General features: G+C 39.9%; 1 protein-coding gene and 1 long non-coding RNA gene across 3 annotated transcripts in view; one reads left to right on the forward strand and one right to left on the reverse strand.

Moving 5' to 3' along the window:
* The window catches only part of CRYBG1 (crystallin beta-gamma domain containing 1), a 221,437-nt gene that overhangs the window by 114,942 nt on the left and 85,620 nt on the right, over positions 1-20,875 (reverse strand). For both annotated transcript variants that reach the window (XM_082475082.1, XM_082475081.1), the window contains exon 2: positions 5,078-5,216. In XM_082475082.1, the coding sequence (XP_082331208.1) occupies positions 5,078-5,089 (12 nt within the window). In that variant the 5' untranslated portion in view covers positions 5,090-5,216. The remainder of the gene's footprint in view (positions 1-5,077; positions 5,217-20,875) is intronic.
* LOC309667242 lies at positions 8,726-12,562 on the forward strand. The gene is made up of 2 exons (XR_014267654.1): positions 8,726-11,617; positions 11,914-12,562. It is a non-coding gene; the product is annotated as an uncharacterized lncRNA (long non-coding RNA).

Consider the following 20,875-nt stretch of genomic DNA (forward strand, 5'->3'; position numbering starts at 1 on the left):
GAGCAGCTAGAGAGAGAGAAAGGAGAAGTGATAGGGTTGGGAAGAGAAATGGGATGTCACCTCTCAGAGTGTTCAACCACCTGAGAAACATGGAAATGAACATGTTAGGAAATGTTTTGTCCTCTCTGCTACCTCGACAAATCCTTGTTGAACTGAATTGTTATCCTTATTGACTGAACTAGAATAACCAGGCTGGAAGCCGGACAACACTCCACCTTGACAATTACAAGATTAATTGGGCGATGAAAAAGCTGTCAAAAGCAACTGTGGTAGAACCATCTCTGAGATACTTGAGACTAAAGCAGATACCTGTCTTGGATGATTTGGGAGCATCCCAATCTCAAGAGTGGGATGAGAGCTTCACAGATATCTCCTGAATGATGAGGCAGAGAAGCATTAACAAGAATCAAAATCTGTACACATGACTTCTGAAGGAGCAGCACTGAGTTGGCAAAATTCTTTCTCCTCTATAGATTATAGTAACTTTGGTTTGGCGGTGTGGGGCTTATTTTTTCTTTTAAAAAGTACACATACACACACTTATACACATGCACATGCAAACACACTTACAGGCAATGGGAAATAGAGGCTTTATCCAAGTCAAGAATGAAAAACTCCAAACGGTTAAAGCAAAATAATTCTTTTCTTTTGCTTGAATTAATCAAACAATTGCTGTGCCCACTTATTCCTTTCTACTTGTTTGAACTTGGCTCCAGAATGATTGAAAATGTGACAATTTTACTTATCACTATTGTCAGATACAATTTTCTAGATCAAAATAAGTGATTAGAATTGAAGGGAAATTAAAAGATTTTCATACTAGAAATCACTGAAATTCTCATTAAGGTAATTACTCTCTTTGAAGACGCTAATTTTAATTAACAATATTTTGCTCAGTAATCTTATTCTCTTTTTTTTAAAGCAATGCTTTAATTAATAAAGGGTGTTACTTCATGTCCTGGAAATATCTCCATGTAGTGGAATTAAGACATTTTCATTTAAAAAATGAATTAAGTAGTAAATATAGTAAGTATATAATACAGCAAAACATATATTAATCTACAATGTTAATCCTTTCTTACATGCAAAGAAAGAATTATTCAATATAATTATCACGTATGATATATGTTTTCATTCAATGATACCACTTCCTTATGCTTTTCTCTCATATTAAAAGTCTGTTACAAATATAAATATCTGTGGGCTTCCCTGGTGGCACAGTGGTTGAGAATCTGCCTGCCAATGCAGGGGACACAGGTTCGAGCCCTGGTCTGGGAAGATCCCACATGCCGCGGAGCAACTAGGCCCATGAGCCGCAATTGCTGAGCCTGTGCGTCTGGAGCCTGTGCTCCACAACAGGAGAGGCCGCGACAGTGAGAGACCCACGCACCGCGATGAAGAGTGGCCTCCGCTTGCCGCAACTGGAGAAAGCCCTCGCACAGAAACGAAGACCCAACACAGCCATAAATAAATAAATAAATAAATAAATAAATAAAAGAGTGCATTTCTATATTCATGATAAAATATATATATATATAAATATTTGTAATAAATATTCACATAAATATATCTTCTACTCTAAAGCTGACTAAAGGTTTTACGCAGCCATTTAAAGGAAAAATTGTTTGGTATAAATAAAGAAAATCCCTGATGATTTTTCTCATCTAAGATTTAAATTCTAGTAATATTCTCCTTTGATTTGTAGTTGCGCTTTTTTTCCTAGTTGACGTATACATGCATTTGAGAGGCAATATCAGCTTTATAATTTTAAATCCCTATTTCCGTTTATACAAGCTGGAAGAACAATGTCTTCTTTTAATTGAAGGATTCAGTACAGTATTGCAGCTCTAAAGAATGTCTAAGGAATGTTAACAGCATGTTAAATAAGTAAATAAACACAGTAACACAGAGTGTATGGAACAAATATAGAGAATGAATAAATCTTGGTTGTTTGGGGGAAGGCACATGGCTTCACTTCAATGAAAATAAAAAATTTAAACATTCATCTGAGTAAATAGATATAACTTAGAGGGCTAGATCAAGTCAGGTATCTTAAGAAGAACTGATGGCCTTCTGCCTGGGAAAGACGCCAAGGGTGGCCCTGATACAACTTCCTAGTAAATCTGCTGAATCCTGCAGGAAATGACCAGGCTTGCTGCAGAGAGTGGATTAAGAGAAGAGTCCTTTGGAAGGTATGGGAGGCGCCCTGGCATGCTGGCACTCACAGTAGGTACGAACTACCCAGAATCTACATGGAGTTAGCTTCTGTTTCCCAGTACTACTGGCCAGGCTGGTGGTGTGGGGCTGTCCTGCACTTCTGAGAATGGTCTGGTTACTCCTCTCAGCCATGATCTCAAGAGACATAAAGTTGAGAACACATCAGTAGGCAAGAGAACGCCTGTTCCATGCCTCTTCCTTTCTCCCAGCCGTAGTAGAATATGCAGATGAGAAAGATCCAGAGAGCTAGAGCCCAGAGCAAGCAGGAGGAAGAAAGAGGGATGATGGAGGCAGGGAGCGGGAGAGGGAGAAACAGGCAGATCCAGAAGTGGACCCGGGAGCCAGTTCTTCCTGATGTGGGCATTTGACCATCTCTGAGCAGGAGGGTGTGGTACAGGTAGAGAGTACAGGCGGTGCCTGGCTGACCCCATTTCAGGTGACACATGGAGACAGCGTAGCCAGAATGACATTTTGCCTCTGCTTGCTCCTTTCGTCCAGTTCCTACCCTGCTTCTATCTGCCCTGGCTCCCTTCCTACACTGGGTTCCCAGTTCATCCGTTTCTGGTCCCAAGCCTCTGCCTTCCCCAGGTGTACCAACTGGCCTCTTTCTCCCTGCCAGCCTTCATGGGACTGAACTCTCTGGCTTGGCCTTGGGGCCTCTCCCATGAGCTGCCTGGTGCTCAGGGCTCCTTGACTGAAGCCTGGGACAGCAAGCAAGGGTTGAGAGAGCATGTCTAGATGGGATAAGGGTACTGTGAAGAAGACACGGCTATTGCTGAACTGCAGACCAAGGGAGGGGGCACTGCAGACCCTTCACTGCCATCCTTCTCAGGGAATTTACTTTTTGCCCCAACTTTGAATGCTGCCACCAATTGTTTCCTGGACTTCAGTAAACATCATAGGATAGTTAATGGCATGATACTTGCAGAATTATTTTTATTTTAAGTTATTAAAGGAAAAATGTAGAAAACAACTCGAAACTCAGGGCCAGCGACTGGATTTATCAGGTTTTGTTTCCAGTTATAAACTATTTCTTATAGAGAAAGAAGAACAAAATGCAAAACCAATTTGAAAGTGAGTATAAATTATAGGAAGCCAGGTTATTTAATTTTTTAGTTTAAATTTGATTTTTTAATTTCAACATTTTATAAAATTTAATTTTATATTTCTGGTACTCTGATTGATATTATGCTACTTTGAGTTAGAAAGCATTTTCTGTTGAATTTCCCTACCTACTTTTGTCATTTTCTAATAAAATATAAAATATGAGTTTATAATCGCATCATGTCCTTTTTTCTTACTGCTTTCCACCAGTAAGATATTTTTTCATTTTAATTTTTAATTGTGGTAGAATACACATAACATACAATTTACCATCTTAACCATTTTAAGTATATAGCTCAGTAGTCCTAAATACATTCACATTGTTGTGCATCCAATCTCTAAAATTTTTCATCTTACACTAAGTAATTTTTTCACTTTTAATATATAGCATTACTAAAGCAAATTCCTTTGGGAGGGGGATTTCTTTCATGACAAAATATCTTTCATTACTAACCATCAGTGATCTTATAAGAAGTTGTAACAAGAAATGTATTATACAACCTTTGGGCTTCCCTTGTGGCACAGTGGTTAAGAATCCGCCTGCCAATGCAGGAGACACGGGTTCGAGCCCTGGTCCGGGAAGATCCCACATGCCGTGGAGCGGCTGGGCCTGTGCGCCGCAACTACTGAGCCTGTGCCCTAGAGCCTTCGAGCCACAGCTACTGAAGCCCGTGCGCCTAGAGCCCGTGCTCCGCAACAAAAGAAGCCACTGCAATGAGAACCCACGCACAGCAAGGAAGACCCAACGCAGCCATAAATAAATAAATAAATTTATTTTTAAAAAAAAAAAAAGAAATGCATTATACAACCTTCAAAGCCTGGCAGCTAAACCAGCTCTCACACTGTGACTCAAGACTTTATTCTACTTGGTTGCCTGCAGGCAAGGACAGGAGCCATGTCTTTTCATGGGTGAAAGGATGCAGTTAACATGCATACACATTATCTCCCACTTTGGGGAAAACTTTTCTTTTAAGGCAATATAGTTAAGTCAGAACTTTCTGTGCAAACATCTAGATATTAAGATGTAACTACCGGGCTTCCCTGGTGGCGCAGTGGTTGAGAATCTGCCTGCCAATGCAGGGGACACGGGTTCGAGCCCTGGTCTGGGAAGATCCCACATGCCGCGGGGCAGCTAGGCCCATGAGCCACAATTACTGAGCCTGCGCGTCTGGAGCCTGTGCTCCGCAACGAGAGGCCGCGACAGTGAGAGACCCACGCACCGCGATGAAGAGTGGCCCCTGCTCGCCGCAACTAGAGAAAGCCCTCGCACAGAAACGAAGACCCAACACACCCAAAAATAAATAAATAAATAATTAAATTAAAAAAAAAGGCAATACAATAATAAAACCAATTTAAAAAAAAAAAAAAGATGTAACTACCGACAGAATGGTAACAACTCTAAATGCCTTACAGTAGGAAGTAGTAAAAATGCCTTTTATGGGAAAGAATCACTATTTCCAAATATTGATGTCATTTTATTTTGTATACCTTTGAGTTAAAGGTATACAAAGGGAAAAAGGCAGGCAAAAGGCACCCAGGACAACAAGGTAGAACATTTGAAGGCAGCAAAGAGGAAAGATTCAAACTTATCCCTTGACCCTTATTTATTATCCTGGTGCGTTGATATATAATGACCTTTTTACCATCTACGTTCTTTTCAACTATGTGTTTTTCAATCAGACAGGGGTTATTTTTCACTTTTTAATTCATTAAAGTGTTTAGTCCTGGGAGCCAAATACTGGAAATGAAGCATTACCTTTTTAAACATTTCAGACTCTGTACGTGAAGGGCCAGGCACCTCACAGGTGGTGTGAAAGAACCGGGACTCCCCGAAGTGCAATGTAAATTCTTGGCACTCTCCAGCCACATGGCCTCCATCCACTACCTCCAAAGCTCTGTGAAGAGTGGAAACAACAACTTATCAAGGATGCTGGAAAATCAAGAAGCCCAAAGGCACACTTCCCTGTGTATATTTCCAATCAACCAAAATAATGAATCATTCTTCAAAACCTACACAGGATTGCAGATAACTTGGTACTCTCATAACACATTTATAAGCAGAATTCTTTTAAACCCTGTGTAGAAAACAAATTGAGATAGATAGGTAAATAGGTAAATTGCTAGATGGTTAGATTTTGACATGAAAGCAATACAATTTCATTTTATATTTGTTTGGTTGCTCTGCTGTCATTGTTCTTAAGAGAAAAAAAAAAAAAGACATTTGTATGTTTCCTGCACATTGGAAATAAAGTGGAAACTGACTCCCAGTTAGGGGAGGAATCTAGGCTATGCCAGGCAAAGGAAACTGTTCCCAGGATTATAATATTTATTAGATTTAAAAGGAATGCAAACCAACGAAGGCAGAGAGTTTTAGCAGACATTGGTGGTTGCCTAGCCCAAAACCATTTCCTTTATCTAAACCCCCAGCCTAACTGCCACACCCCTAACACACATTTTCTTTGCTAATAACCCTGATTTTGTTCAGATATCCATGTGCTTCAGAGGAAGCTGCTTCCTGCCCTGATAATCAATCATGATTGGTCTAATCCTGGTGTCCCATTCCCCTCGCCAGTAACTGACTCAGACATATACCCATACATATCTGTCTTGCTGATATCACCACACTGATTTAGGTCTACCTGACCCTTAAAGTGTTTGTACTCTGCCCTACTTATCTGATGCAACTCTGGCCACTGATATGAGAGAGACATCTGCTGAAGGAATCAGTAGAAGGTCTTTCTCTTAAAAGAAGGTTTACAGAAAGCAATAGTTCTTCCCTGAAGGCCAGTGTCATGACTGCATGTGACGAAATGTGACAGCCATCCTAGGACCAGAAGTGGCATTAGCCTACGGAGAATAGATGGAGGAGAAAGCAGGGCAGAAATATGAGAGCAACTTGAGTCTTCAAATACATTGTTGAGTAGCTGAATTAACCAACCCTAGACCTGCCCTAGCTCTAGAATTCTTGTTATGTTGCATAATAATTGTCCTATTCTTTAAGCCACTTTGAGTCACATGTTCTCTATTATCTGTAGTTGAGCAGCGTTATAACTGATACAAGGGTTGATATATTTCTTCTTCGTTTTAAAAAAAATTATTTATTTTATTTATTTTTGGCTGCGTTGGGTCTTTGTTGCTGTGCGTGGGCTTCTCTAGTTGTGGCGAGCGGGGGCTACTCTGCGTTGTAGTGAGTGGGTTTCTCATTGCAGTGGCTTCTCTTATTGTGGAGCACGGGCTCTAGGTGTGCAGGCTTCAGTAGTTGTTGCATGCAGGCTCTAGAGCACAGGCTCAGTAGTTATGGCGCACGGGCTTAGTTGCTCCGTGACATGTGGGATCTTCCCGGACCAGGGATCGAACCCAAGTTCCTTGCATTGGCAGGCAGATTCTTAACCACTGAGCCACCAGGGAAGTCCAGGTTGATATATTTCTTAAGCATATAATTAAGGCTGAGAAATTAAGGCTGTATGGGAGTAATTTGAAGAAATTCATCTTGCACCTCTTTGTTTTAGAAAACATTATTCTTTGTGTTATAGAAAATGTGAAGATATATTAGCAGCAACAATTTCTTTTTGTCTTCTCCATGGGAACTGAAATAAAAAAATAATTTCTTTAGCCCAGTCACAATTTCTCTCTGCATAAGTAACCACTCTGAACTGTTTCCTTCCTGCAACATTTACACCATATATAAGGACTTAGAAAAAAAACATTTCTACCCTCTGAAAGAAAGCACTGAAGTTCACCTTTGAGGAAAATCTCTCCTTAGGAATTACAGATGGCATGTATGAAGGGATAGAAAAACACACCTAGCTCCAGAGAGTCACATAACAACTGAAAAGTATCTTAGAGGTGAGAAGGTGTTAAAGGCTTAACCACGCTTGTAGGTCTGCATCGACTTATTTTTACTAATTGGTCCACTGACCCTAAACCACAGTCCTTGGCCTTCTTCTGCTCACAAATAAGCCAAGAAGAGCAGCAAGCAAGTGAAGACCACCAGGACTATAATGGGGAAAAACAAATCTGACTCCATATTGGATCTATTTCTTTTACTTTAACTTTCGTATTCTATCGCTTTTGTTACAAGTTCATCACTAAAGAGACATTGCCTATAGTTTAAAGTATACATAATGGCCCATATCTGGGAACCCTGCCTCCCAAGCCTGAGGTGTAAGCTAAAATACCTTTGCTTAAGTTCACAGGAAACATCCTCACCAGGCCCACCTGTAAATGGCCGCAGGAAAGAAGAAATTAACACACCCCCTCCAGAGTCTGGCTGGAATCAGGAAATATTTGCAACAGCTTATCACCTTTTTAACTTTTCCTCCTCTCCTCCCACTCTTTGTTCTATAAAAGAAACGAGCATCCAAACCCAGGCAAGATGGTTCTTTGGGACCTTAGTCCACCATCTTCTCCATCTGCTGGTTTTCCAAATAAAATCATATTCCTTGCGTCAACACCTCATTTCTCGATTTATTGGCGTATTGTGAGGTGAGCAGTACGAGCTTGGACTCAGTAGCAGGACAGAAAATGGATTCCAACCACTGCAGTTTTATATAAATTGTAAAAGTAACAAGAAATGTACAGAAAGTCTGCCACTTTTAATATTTTTTCTTTTTGAAGAAAAAAAAATATGCCATTGAATGGATCTAGAGATGCAGTGATAAACTTGAACTACATGTGCTTCCTAAGCTTTATATTGTTGGAGGTGGGCAGAGTTCCAAAACGGAGTACTCCCTTCCTGCTAGATACTATGTATTGTGTGATGAAAAGCTAGCAAGGGTGCTGTTTTTTCTAAATTTTTCTTATGATCCAATCCCTGCCTATAGTATAGGATTCTTTTGCCTGCAAGTAACAGAAATTCCAACTCACAGAAGCCTAATCAAACAGGAAGTTTATTACTGCAAATAAAGGAGAAGGGTGGACTGAGTCGGTTTAATCAGTTTATTCAGTTGCTGCTGAATTGAGTGGCTGCTACAGTTCTGGTCAGTACATATAGATATGATAGATACGATAATTCCAGGGGATGAAAAGACTGTCTTTTCCTGTGTATCTCTCTCAGAAGTAAGGAAGTCTTGGGAGTTTGGGATTGACATGTACACATTGCTATATTTAAAAAGGATAACCAACAAGGACCTACTGTATAGCACAGGGAACTCTGCGCAGTGTTATGTGGCAGACTGGATGGAAGGGGAGTCTGGGGGAGAATGGATACATGTATATGTATGGCAGAGTCACTTTGCTGTGCACCTGAAACCATCACAACATTGTTAATCGGCTATACTCCAATATAAAAAATATATGTGTGTCTGTGTGTGTGTATATATATATATATATATATAAAGAAGTAAGGAAGTCTTCCCTAGAAACCACCTAGCAGACTTCTCTGCGTGTCTCATGCCTACACCAAAACAAGCTGGTGTTCTATTAGGAAGAGAGGAGTAGGGGCGGAGTGGACATGGACGTTGGTGTGTGTCACCTCACCTCCCTGTCTTACAACACGTTCCCCACACTTACTACACTGTTGGTAGATGTGGAGTCGATATATACTCATGGTTGAACTTGAGTTACCAAAGCAGAAACGTTCATGACTCTGGCCTCATTGCATGTTGAACCCAGGCAGTGTACCTGCCCTCCTGATTTGGGGATAAACTAACAAGACTTAGCCTGCTATCCAAAGGTCAATTCTATATGCTTCGGGTCATGATCTCAGAAGGCAGATTTAGCTTCTCAGTGGTCAGAGGAAGGGGATGACCCTCACAGGTAGTCCAGGCAAGGTCCTTGCTTCATCTGCAATTCCCAAGCCAGGAATTGCCGAGTCTGTGCTACAGCCAATGTGACCTCTGACCTCCCTTGGAAGGGAGGGGGATGAGGGGTTGGCTGAATTCCTTTTCTTCCAGATCCAGATCCAAGCAGTCCTGCTGAGCACCTGTCACAGGTGTCATTATTTCAAAGTTGGCTCCAGGACTCGGTTGGGAGGTGAAGAAAGGCCACGGGATGTGTGGGCTGAGAGGGCTTCACAAGCCAAGTTCAGCTTTAGGAGCTTCTCCCCCCAGACGCTCAGGCCACCCCATGAGCATTTTCTCGTTCCTCTCTAATGTCAGACACAGAACTTCTGCTCATGGCAAACGTATTACACAAGTGTGTCTCCTGAAACACAACCTTTGCGAAACATGACACAGATATAATACACCTAGAATCATGCTGGAGGGACCCCCAGGCCCTACATTAACTTTGAAGTAATATCTAGCTTTCATTCTTTCAGCAAGCATTTTTAGATTTCCTGCCATGTGTCATATATCCAAGGACACAAAGGTGAAGGAACCCACTCCAAGCCCTCAGGATATCAAGGTCTAGTAGACATAGGAGCTCATCGCGTGGACAAAATATTTTAATTGTGAATAATAGTTACAGATCGAGCTAGACATACATAGATAAGTCCCCCTAGCTTAAAAGAAAATCTGAGTAACTGTTTGCAACAGGAAAGACCAATTGGAAAGTTCATTTTTCTTTTCCAAAGGGTACATTTCAGCTTAACTCCTGATGAGTAGTAGGCTGTTGGTAGTCTTAAGAAAGACTAAGCATAGCCCCCTGGTGAGAAATTTAAGATTTATAAATGGAAGTAGAGTTTCCTTTCTGAATAGTCACTTCTGGTCTCTTATTAAGCACAACACTTCTGGGGTTAAAAAATAAGACAGAATAAAATCAAATCCTCAAACACTGCCATACCGGTCTGGAGTTTTAGCAGAGGATAATTTACTAATTTGCTAATTTATAATCTGTACTTTCCTTTTTTTAGTACAGGTATTATGCTGCCAGAAGTGAAAGAGTTTCAGTGTTAAGTATTTTATTTCACTCAGACTCATAAACAACTGGAATATTGGCCCACTCATTCCATTATTTCCTGTTTCCTTTTTATTTGGCTTGCTTTTAAAAGCCGGATTGCCCTTGTCTTTGGAGATTAAGTAGGTAGAAAATTAATAAGGGCAAGATTGTTTACCCTTTCCTAAATTAAAAGAGCCACATGGCTATTTCCAGACAAATCGAAGCTTTGTGAGGCTTGAAGCTTATATAATTTTGGAGCCCTCTTTAAGAAAAAGAAAACAAAATATCTTACTTTTTCAAAATTTGTAGCACTAGGGCCCCTCCTAAGGCATTGGAGTTGCCCATGAAACTTCAGCTTTGTTTACTTCCTATAAATCCACCTCAGGTTTTCCTGATCTGGTCTGCTCCATCAAGCTGTTTCTCGAGCATTTTAATATGTGTAGCCCAATATAAAGCAAGTTATGAGTTTCTCTATCTAATAATTCTTGCTTCAGAGATAATGTACATGTAAAATACAATGAGACAGAAAACTAAAGGTTTGGGATTAACTCTAGGGTCTAAATTGATGCTCTACTGCCATCTAGTGGCTACTCAAAGAATTCATAGTATGTTCTACGAAACCTTGGAATTGTGACTTGGAAGTTACCAAAAAGCGTCTCCAAGAGAGCTGAAAACACCAGATACTAGAAACACTCTTCTGAATTAAGGCAGTGGTTGTAAGGCTACATAAGTTTGCTGGCCACAAAGAAAGGGAGGAAACTTTTAATTTACTAACAAACAGCACTAAATAGTATGTGTAGTATTTCCTTGCTGCAACTGCTAAATGGTAGGGAGCTACCATATACTGAGCAACTTCTATCCTGCTAATATTAGGCCCTGTATCAGATTATGGACACACCATCAGATAATTCTAGACCTGGAAAGGTCCCTAGTGATTACCTGGTGCAGTCCCTCATTGCACATTTAAAGAGACACTGGCTCTGAGAAACCACAAGGCTGACAGGGCCCTGGGCCTGCTGGTTACCCATGTGCATGAAACTGGATGTTAGGCTTTTCTGCCAAGGCTCACAAAGAGGCATCTAATGACAGTGTGACAATAGAGCCAAGTAAATCTGTCCTATCTCCAGGAAAAAAACCCAAAAAAACAAAAAAAAAAAACCCCTAATATATTTCCCTTGGAAAACCAAGGATTTTGGATTTACAGAATGAGTTTTTCTTTCAGAAGCAATGATGTATTCAAATTTGTATTTTTCTCACCTGAATTAGAGAGGAAATATAGCAATGGTATACACACTGTTTCAGAGTCATACCAGCCTAGCCATTAGCCATGTGATCTTGGGCTAGTTACTTAACTTCTCTCAGCCTCAGTTTCCTCATCTGCAAAATGGGGATTAGAATCAGACTGTCATGAGACTTAAATTAGGTAATGCTCATGAATCACTTAGCCTAGTATTGCCACATAGTAGGTGCTCAATAAGTATCAGCTATGTTTTAAATTTATTTATTTTTATTTTTGGCTGTGTTGGGTCTTAGTTTCTGTGCAAGGGCTTTCTCTAGTTGCGGCAAGCGGGGCCACTCTTCATCGCAGTGTGCGGGCCTCTCACTGTCGCAGCCTCTCTTGTTGCGGAGCACAGGCTCCAGACACGCAGGCTCAGTAGTTGTGGCTCACGGGCCCAGTTACTCTGCGGCATGTGGGATCTTCCCAGACCAGGGCTCGAACCCGTGTCCCCTGCATTGGCAGGCAGATTCTGAACCACTGCGCCACCAGGGAAGCCCTCAGCTATGTTAATTATGCCCATGAACATCAGTTTACATTTGCTGAATAATACAATAATTTACTAGGCATCATGTGGATTGTATTTTGAGCTAGCATATTCATCAGGCTCAACTACAAAATGATATAGAAATGAGAATATCTGAGTTGGAAGATATCTCAGAGATAATCTAGTGACCCAATCATCTCATTTTGCAGTTGAGCTCACTGAGGACCAGAGACATTCACTGTTCATGGTCACAGGGCTAATTATTGGCAGAGTGGAGGGTAGAGAACCCATCTGACTCCTAGTTTAGAGACTGATTTCAAATTCTCTGTAGATGAGTTTTATGATCACAAAATCCCTAGCTGGATGGAGAAATGAATAAATTCTCTATGCTCATTCACGTTCTGAAAATCCAAAACATCCTCATAGTTTTAGCCATATAAAGAATACTTAATCATTAATACCAGTATTTGGTGTTAGCAAACGGTGATAGCTTTTAATGCAGAAAGGCTGCCATCTAGTGGTTGCACTAGAGCATCAATCTTTTCATCCTTTTTAGTAGTGTTTTTGTAAACAGTAACACACCCTGGATTGGTTGGCCTCTATTGCTCCCAACTGCCTCCATCTTTCTGGGCCCCTTGATTTTTTTTTTTTTTTTTTTTTTTAAAGCAAGAAAGATATTTATTGTTATGCACTGCCAAGGAAACTGGCAGATGCCACTAACAAATGATAAAACATTCTTCTATGGCTCATTATAGAATATAAACCCAACTATAAATGACCAAAAAATACAGCGGCCATCAAACCCCAGTGCAGTGTGTGTCACTAAACTTGATGCTTTAAATGGCAGCTCAAAAGCTGGGAACCATCTCCCGATGTGCTGGGTGGGAGAGAATTCCCCTCATGTCTGTCCAAGTTCCCCTCATATCTGACCGCTGGGAATGCAGATCATCTTCTCTCCTACAAAGGCTGGGTTTTGCCCTAGTAGTTCCATGTAGTGAAATCTAGGCTTTGGGTGCTACAGAGTGTGTGAAATTTAACTAAGCTATCTCAGGACCAATAATAATACATAAATTTTGGTCATTTGGTCATTTCCCATGATTAACAAACTATGAAGCCCCCCCCCAGAACCAGGCTGGGCTCAACAAGGTTTGGCTTTATTAGTGTTGGTCCCAGAGGAAAGAAGGATCTCAATCTGAGCAAGAGCAAAGAGGACCAGAGACCAAACCACCCGGGGAATCATTGCCCAAAACCCCAAGAGAACTGAGGACCCGTGGTCTGTATCTCAAGGAATGGCTTAGGTTTATCAAGAGTCTTGTGTTTCATGCATGACTGCATATGCTCTCACTTAGAGCTGCTGAAGATTCTGGCTTTTTTTTCAACTTTTCTTTACAATATTCCAGTTGGACAAGTTTAGTTTTTAGTTGTCAAAATATAAAAAGTTTTCTTGATTGCTGGTATTTTCCTTTTAAGGCTACTCAAATTTCTATAACCTAATAGCAGAGAAAATGTAGCTCTTCTTTTGACGACATATATAACCCCCAAAGAAAGACTAATGAACTTTACTAAGCTCATAAATAACAAATAAATAATGCAAGAGAGAGTATTTTAAATTGCTGTCTTTTGCAACACAAAACAAAGCTAATGGTGATTATATAACCATGGAGCAGGCAAGGAGCAGGAAACTTGGCAGAATATAGTTATATGTACAAGGGTAGAAAACCAACCCTGAATCACCAGAGGCAACTCTGGGGAGTTATCCCTGAACTCTCCTGCTCCCAGCACCCCACCTCCGATCACTGGTCAGGGGCTCTTTGTCATCATACCTGAGCTTGCTTTGGGAGCCACTAAAAATGCAGCCACATAGACCTCTTTGCTGAACATACTGCAGGGAACCTGAGAAGGGTGTAAGCCACCATCTTATTTAATATTCTCTCTGTAGGGACTGAAAGGAGAAATTTCTCTCTTTCTTAAGTGCCAAATAAACCTTTTCTTTTCCTCACCAGTTGTCTTTCAGACAATGTGGACTGTGTACCTGACCATGAAAAAATGTTAATAATTATACAGAATCATATACATTCTGTAAAGTAATTGTCTCTCTGGCTTTATCACACTACTATTCCTTTAGATTTCTTATCTTCACTTATTTACATTGTTAATTCAAGATAAACTGTAAATCTTTAGAGGAGGAAGCCATGGGGTGGAAGTTATAAATACATGGAACATGCTTTCACCTTGCCAGTATGATGTCCATCTACCCTTGTCCATTCCAACTACCATTATCCTACTTCCTAACTTCACTATCTCTTCAATTTACAGAGTTTTCCAGCTATTCTCTGCTATCTGGTCTCTCCTGCATCCTCTAACCCATTCTAAAGTTATGAATAGATTGATCTTCCTGGTGTATACTGGTGTTTGAAAACCATTAGATGGTTCAGCACTGTGTACAGAAGAGTCTTAACTCCAAAGTTTAGTACTCAAGCTCTTCTACCTTCTGGACCCAATTTACCTTTTCAAACATAGCTTTCCTACACGCCCTATGTCACAGGCAATTTTACTGTAATTTAGCTTTATCATAATTATGGATGGTTCTTTCTCTCATCCCAGAGAGGAAGTTCCTTTGTGTATATAATTCCCTCTGTTTCTGACACGGCATCTGACCACATCTGTCACATCACAGACATTCAGTAAGGACTTCCTGGGTGAGAGAATACAAAGCCCCTTTTGCACAGATGGTTTGACTCATAACTAGTAGCTTATAACTACTCATAAGTAGCAGCTTGCAGAGCCTGCTGCTGTTTACGACTGTTTCAAATAATGTCAACATAAAGCTTTAGTTCAAAAGCACCTCTTCCTAACCACGACAGCTGCATGCTAGGCTGGTGTGTCTGTTGTTATTTTCCACAAGTCTATGGTGATGTCACATACTTTGAAGTTGACTTTACAGCACCTTTACTATGCACCATCTGCTTCCTTTGTTTACCTTTGCCCCACCTACCTCACTAGTCCAAAATGACTCTGGTGCCATGACAATTAGGAGTTTATGAAACTCTGGGGTCCCTAAATAACCTGGCAATGAACTCTTCTGCTTTAGTTAGTCCTTCCAGGCACTCAAAGAATTATCTTCCTCAATCCAGAGCTTTGATAATACTTGCATTGCTGTAAACATTATTACTTTGTAGCATTTCTAGAAGCAATAAAGTTTCAAAAGAAATTGTGTAATTTGTTCCTCATACCAATAATGTTTAGTATTTACGGCATTTCCTGAACTTACAAATACTTATTTTTCCTACAAATCAGATACTCTCAAAATTCTCACAGTTATAATTCAGAGATTTAAAGGCTCTAATCAATATGTTTTTACTATATGATGGTCCGTAATTCTCATAAACCTAAAAGTGAGAATTGAGTCTTTAAATGTTACTTGTAAGACATTAAAACATTCCCACACACAATCTGGTGCTTATAGTAAATGTCCTTTGATGATAATGTGAAACTAAAAAAACTATTTTAAAATATGAGGATGAGTCTCTTTATCTCTTTTTTTCACTTTTCAAGATAATTCTTATGGAGGTTAGCTTTTACATTAATTTTCGTAACTGTCAATTTCACCATGTTTGACTTACTGGATTTCCAAATACCTGGCAGTTTTTTGATATTAATGTAACATGCACAGTAATTAGTACATAATTGCCTGAATTACATCTTTGGCTTCCCCTATCCACCTGCACCAGGTGGGTAAACGCCACAAGGGCCTCCTAGATACATCCTATGGTAGTGACTAGAACTGTTATCATTTACTTAATGAATGAGTTCAATTAGTGCCTTTAACTGGTGATAATATTACAAAAGAAAACTCTAATTAAAAATCATCTCTAGGACTTTCCTGGTGGCGCAGTGGTTAAGAATCCACCTGCCAATGCAGGGGACACGGGTTCCAGCCCTGGTCCGGGAAGATCCCACATGCCGCGGAGCAAGTAAGCCCGTGCGCCACAGCTACTGAGCCTGCACTCTAGAGCCCGCGAGCCACAACTGCTGAGCCTATGCGCCACAATTACTGAGCCTGCACTCTAGAGCCCGTGAGCCACAACTACTGAGCCCACGTGCCACAACTACTGAAGCCCACGCGCCTAGAGCCTGTGCTCCGCAACAAGAGAAGCCACTGCAATGAGAAGCTCACGCACCCAACAAAGAGTAGCCCCCGCTCAACGCAACTAAAGAAAGCCCGCGTGCAGCAACAAAGACCCAACGCGACCAAAATAAATAAACAAATAAATTTATTAAAAAAAAAAAATCTCTAACAAGAAGTAATAATGTAAAACATCTTGCCGACATATCAGGAATCCAGGTTGCTGACTGAAGATGGTGGGAAGCTGGATCTGAGAATAGACTGATATTTATCATCTCGGCGCTCATGAACTGAAATCTCTCAGGTGTATGAGGCAACAAGAGATTATCACTGTGTCCCTACTCACCATCTAGCTTAATAAAGTTGTCCTTACAGAGGTGCTAGCAACAATCTCCAAATTCCCCACCCTGAGGGGTTCTCCAACACCACTCTAACCCCCCTCTCCTCTCTCTGAACTCAGCCTTTCAATCATGGTCAGAGAAATCTGTTTGCATTTCCCTTATGTACACCTTGCTTTATTATTTATATGTCTTTGCTTGGGCTGCCTATTAATTCTTTTCCCTTTTCTCTTTGCAATCTTTGGCTGTCAGATTCTATTAAATCTAATTATAAAAGTCATTTACCCCGGAATATCACTGATTGTAATGAATCTTGTGTTTCCTTACCCCTTAGATATCCTAAGGAAATCCTAATTTACCAAAGGGTTGTGTTCCAAACTTTTTTTTTTTTTTAAATAACTGATTTATCATTCTGTAAATACAATGTTATAAGTGGTGGTTTGATCCCCAAATAAGCCCTAAAAGTCAATTTCATGTAGCTGAAATAGTACTGCATAGCAAAGAACAAAAAAAGAAAGCCAATATGAAAGACAGAACTGTTTCAGTATTGGTAAAAACAAAACAAAACAAAAAACAAGAAAGCAATAAAACAGTCTGAGAAATAGTCTTTCTTTTTCCCAAGGGCAGATTATTCTCTTTCTGAGATAAGGATTACTGAGAAAAAGCAGGTTCAGTTGAAAAGCGATAATGGTTAGAGATTTTTTTCAGAGATTATAAAGTGACTTTACAGAGCTTTTGTAATTACCAGATCTAGACTGTTATTATTTCACATCAGAACTCATGGTTTTCCCTTTCCTTCACACAAATGTATCACTAGCTTTACTCTTGGGCTTTACAGCCATTGATCGTGTGATCATGATTCATAGTGGAATGAAAGAAGACACAAAGAAGGAAAGAAAAAGAGGAAGAGGACAATCCTGCAGCCTGTGGAACAAAAACCACATTCACAGAAAGATAGACAAGATGAAAAGGCAGAGGGTTACGTACCAGATGAAGGAACAAGACAAAACCCCAGAAAAACAATTAAATGAAGTGGAGATAGGCAACCTTCCAGAAAAAGAATTCAGAATAATGATAGTGAAGATGATCCAGGACCTCAGAATAAGGATGGAGGCAAAGATCAAGGACATGCAAGAAATGTTTAACAAAGACCTAGAAGAATTAAAGAACAAACAAACAGAGATGAACAATACAATGACTGAAAGGAAAACTACACTAGAAGGAATCAATAGCAGAATAACTGAGGCAGAAGAATGGATAAGTGACCTGGAAGACAGAATGGTGGAATTCACTGCTGCAGAACAGAAGAAAGAAAAAAGAATGAAAAGAAATGAAGATAGCCTAAGAGACCTCTGGGACAACATTAAATGCAACAACATTCGCATTATAGGGGTCCCAGAAGGAGAAGAGAGAGAGAAAGGACCAGAGAAAATATTTGAGGAGATTATAGTCGAAAACTTCCCTAACATGGGAAAGGAAATAGCCACCCATGTCGAGGAAGCGCAGCGAGTCCCATATAGGATAAACCCAAGGAGAAACACACGGAGACACATAGTAATCAAATTGGCAAAAATTAAAGACAAAGAAAAATTATTGAAAGCAGCAAGGGAAAAACAACAAATAACATACAAGGGAACTCCCATAAGGTTAACAGCTGATTTCTCAGCAGAAACTCTACAAGCCAGAAGGGAGTGGCATGATATACTTAAAGTGATGAAAGGGAAGAACCTACAACCAAGATGACTCTACCCGGCAAGGATCTCATTCAGATTCGATGGAGAAATCAAAAGCTTTACAGACAAGCAAAAGCTAAGAGAATTCAGCACCACCAAACCAGCTCTACAACAAATGCTAAAGGAACTTCTCTAAGTGGGAAACACAAGAGAAGAAAAGGACCTACAAAAACAAACCCAAAACAATTAAGAAGATGGTCATAGGAACATACATATCGATAATTACCTTAAATGTGAATGGATTAAATGCTCCAACCAAAAGACACAGGCTTGCTGAATGGATACAAAAACAAGCACCCATATGTATGCTGTCTACTAGAGACCCACTTCAGACCTAGGGACATATACAGACTGAAAGTGAGGGGATGGAAAAAGATATTCCATGCAAATGGAAATCAAAAGAAAGCTGGAGGGCTTCCCTGGTGGTGCAGTGGTTAAGAATCCACCTGCCAATGCAGGGGACACGGGTTCGAACCCTGGTCTGGGAAGATTCACACATGCCACGGGGCAACTATGCCCGTGTGCCACAACTACTGAGCCTGCGCTCTAGAGCCTGTGAGCCACAACTACTGAAGCCCGCACCTAGAGCCCGTGCTCCACAACAAGAGAAGCCACCGCGGTGAGAAGCCGGCGCTCCACAATGAAGAGTAGCCCCAGCTGGCCACAACTAGAGAAAGCCCGTGTGCAGCAACGGAGACCAAATGCAGCCATAAATAAATAAATAATAAATTTATTTAAAAAAAAAGAAAGAAAGCTGGAGTACCAATACTCATACCAGATAAAATAGACTTTAAAATAAAGAATGTTACAAGAGACAAGGAAGGACACTACATAATGATCAAGGGATCAATCCAAGAAGAAAATATAACAATTATAAATATCTATGCACCCAACATAGGAGCACCTCAATACATAAGGCAACTGCTAACAGCTGTAAAAGAGGAAATTGACAGTAACACAATAATACCGGGGGACTTTAACACCTCACTTACACCAATGGACAGATCATCCAAAATGAAAACAAATAAGGAAACAGAGCTTTAAATGACACAATAAACCAGACAGATTTAATTGATATTTATAGGACATTCTATCCAAAAACAGCAGATTACACTTTCTTCTCAAGTGCGCATGGAACATTCTCCAGGATAGATCACATCTTGGGCCACAAATCAAGCCTCAGTAAATTTAAGAAAATTGAAATCCTATCAGGCATCTTTTCTGACCACAATGCTATGAGATTAGAAATCAATTACAGGGGAAAAAAACGTAAAAAACACAAACACATGGAGGCTAAACAATGCGTTACTAAATAACCAAGAGATGACTGAAGAAATCAAAGAGGAAATCAAAAAATACCTAGAGACAAATGACAATGAAAACATGACAATCCAAAACCTATGGGATGCAGCAAAAGCAGTTCTAAGAGGGAAGTTTATAGCTGTACAAGCCTACCTCAAGAAACAAGAAAAATCTCAAATAAACAATCTAACCTTACATCTAAAGGAACCTGAGAAAGAAGAACAAACAAAACCCAAAGTTAGCAGAAGGAAAGAAATCATAAAGATCAGAGCAGAAATAAATGAAATAGAAACAAAGAAAACTATAGCAAAGATCAATAAAACTAAAAGCTGGTTCTTTGAGAAGATAAACAAAGTTGATAAACCATTAGCAAGACTCACCAAGAAAAAGAGGGAGAGGACTCAAATCAATAAAATTAGAAATGAAAAAGGAGAAGTTACAACAGACACTGCAGAAATATAAAGCATCCTAAGAGACTACTACAAGCAACTCTATGCCAATAAAATGGACAACCTGGAAGAAATGGACAAATTCTTAGAAAGGCATAACCTTCCAAGACTGAACCAGGAAGAAATAGAAAATATGAACAGACCAATCACAAGTAATGAAATTGAAACAGTGATTAAAAATCTTCCAACAAACAAAAGTCCAGGACCAGATGGCTTCACAGGTGAATTCTATCAAACATTTAGAGAAGAGCTAACACCCATGCTTCTCAAACTCTTCCAAAAAATTGCAGAGGAAGGAACACTCCCAAACTCATTCTATGATGCCACCATCACCCTGATACCAAAACCAGACAAAGATCTTACAAAAAAAAGAAAATTACAGACAAATATCACTGATGAATATAGATGCAAAAATCCTCAACAAAATACTAGCAAACAGACTCCAACAACATATTAAAAGGATCATACACCATGATCAAGTGAGATTTATCCCAGGGATGCAAGGATTCTTCAATATACGCGAATCAATCAATGTGATACACCATATTAACAAATTGAAGGAGAAAAACCATATGATCATCTCAATAGATGCAGAAGAAGCTTTTGACAAAATTCAACACCCATTTATGATAAAAACTCTCCAGAAAGTGGGCATAGAGGGAAACTACCTCAACATAATAAAGGCCATATATGACAAACCCACAGCAAACATCATTCTCAATGGTGAAAAACTGAAAGCATTTCCTCTAAGATCAGGAACGAGACAAGGATATCCACTCTCACCACTATTATTCAACATAGTTTGGGAAGTCCTAGCCACAGCAATCAGAGAAGAAAAAGAAATAAGAGGAATACAAATTGGAAAAGAAGAAGTAAAACTGTCACTGTTTGCAGATGACATGATACTATACAAAGAGAATCCTAAAGATGCCACCAGAAAACTACTAGAGCTAATCAATGAATTTGGTAAAGTTGCAGGATACAAAATTAATGCACAGAAATCTCTTGCATTCCTATACACTAA

This window comes from Balaenoptera physalus (genome assembly GCF_965194825.1).
Source record: "Balaenoptera physalus genome assembly, chromosome: 9".
Classification (NCBI taxonomy): domain Eukaryota; kingdom Metazoa; phylum Chordata; class Mammalia; order Artiodactyla; family Balaenopteridae; genus Balaenoptera; species Balaenoptera physalus.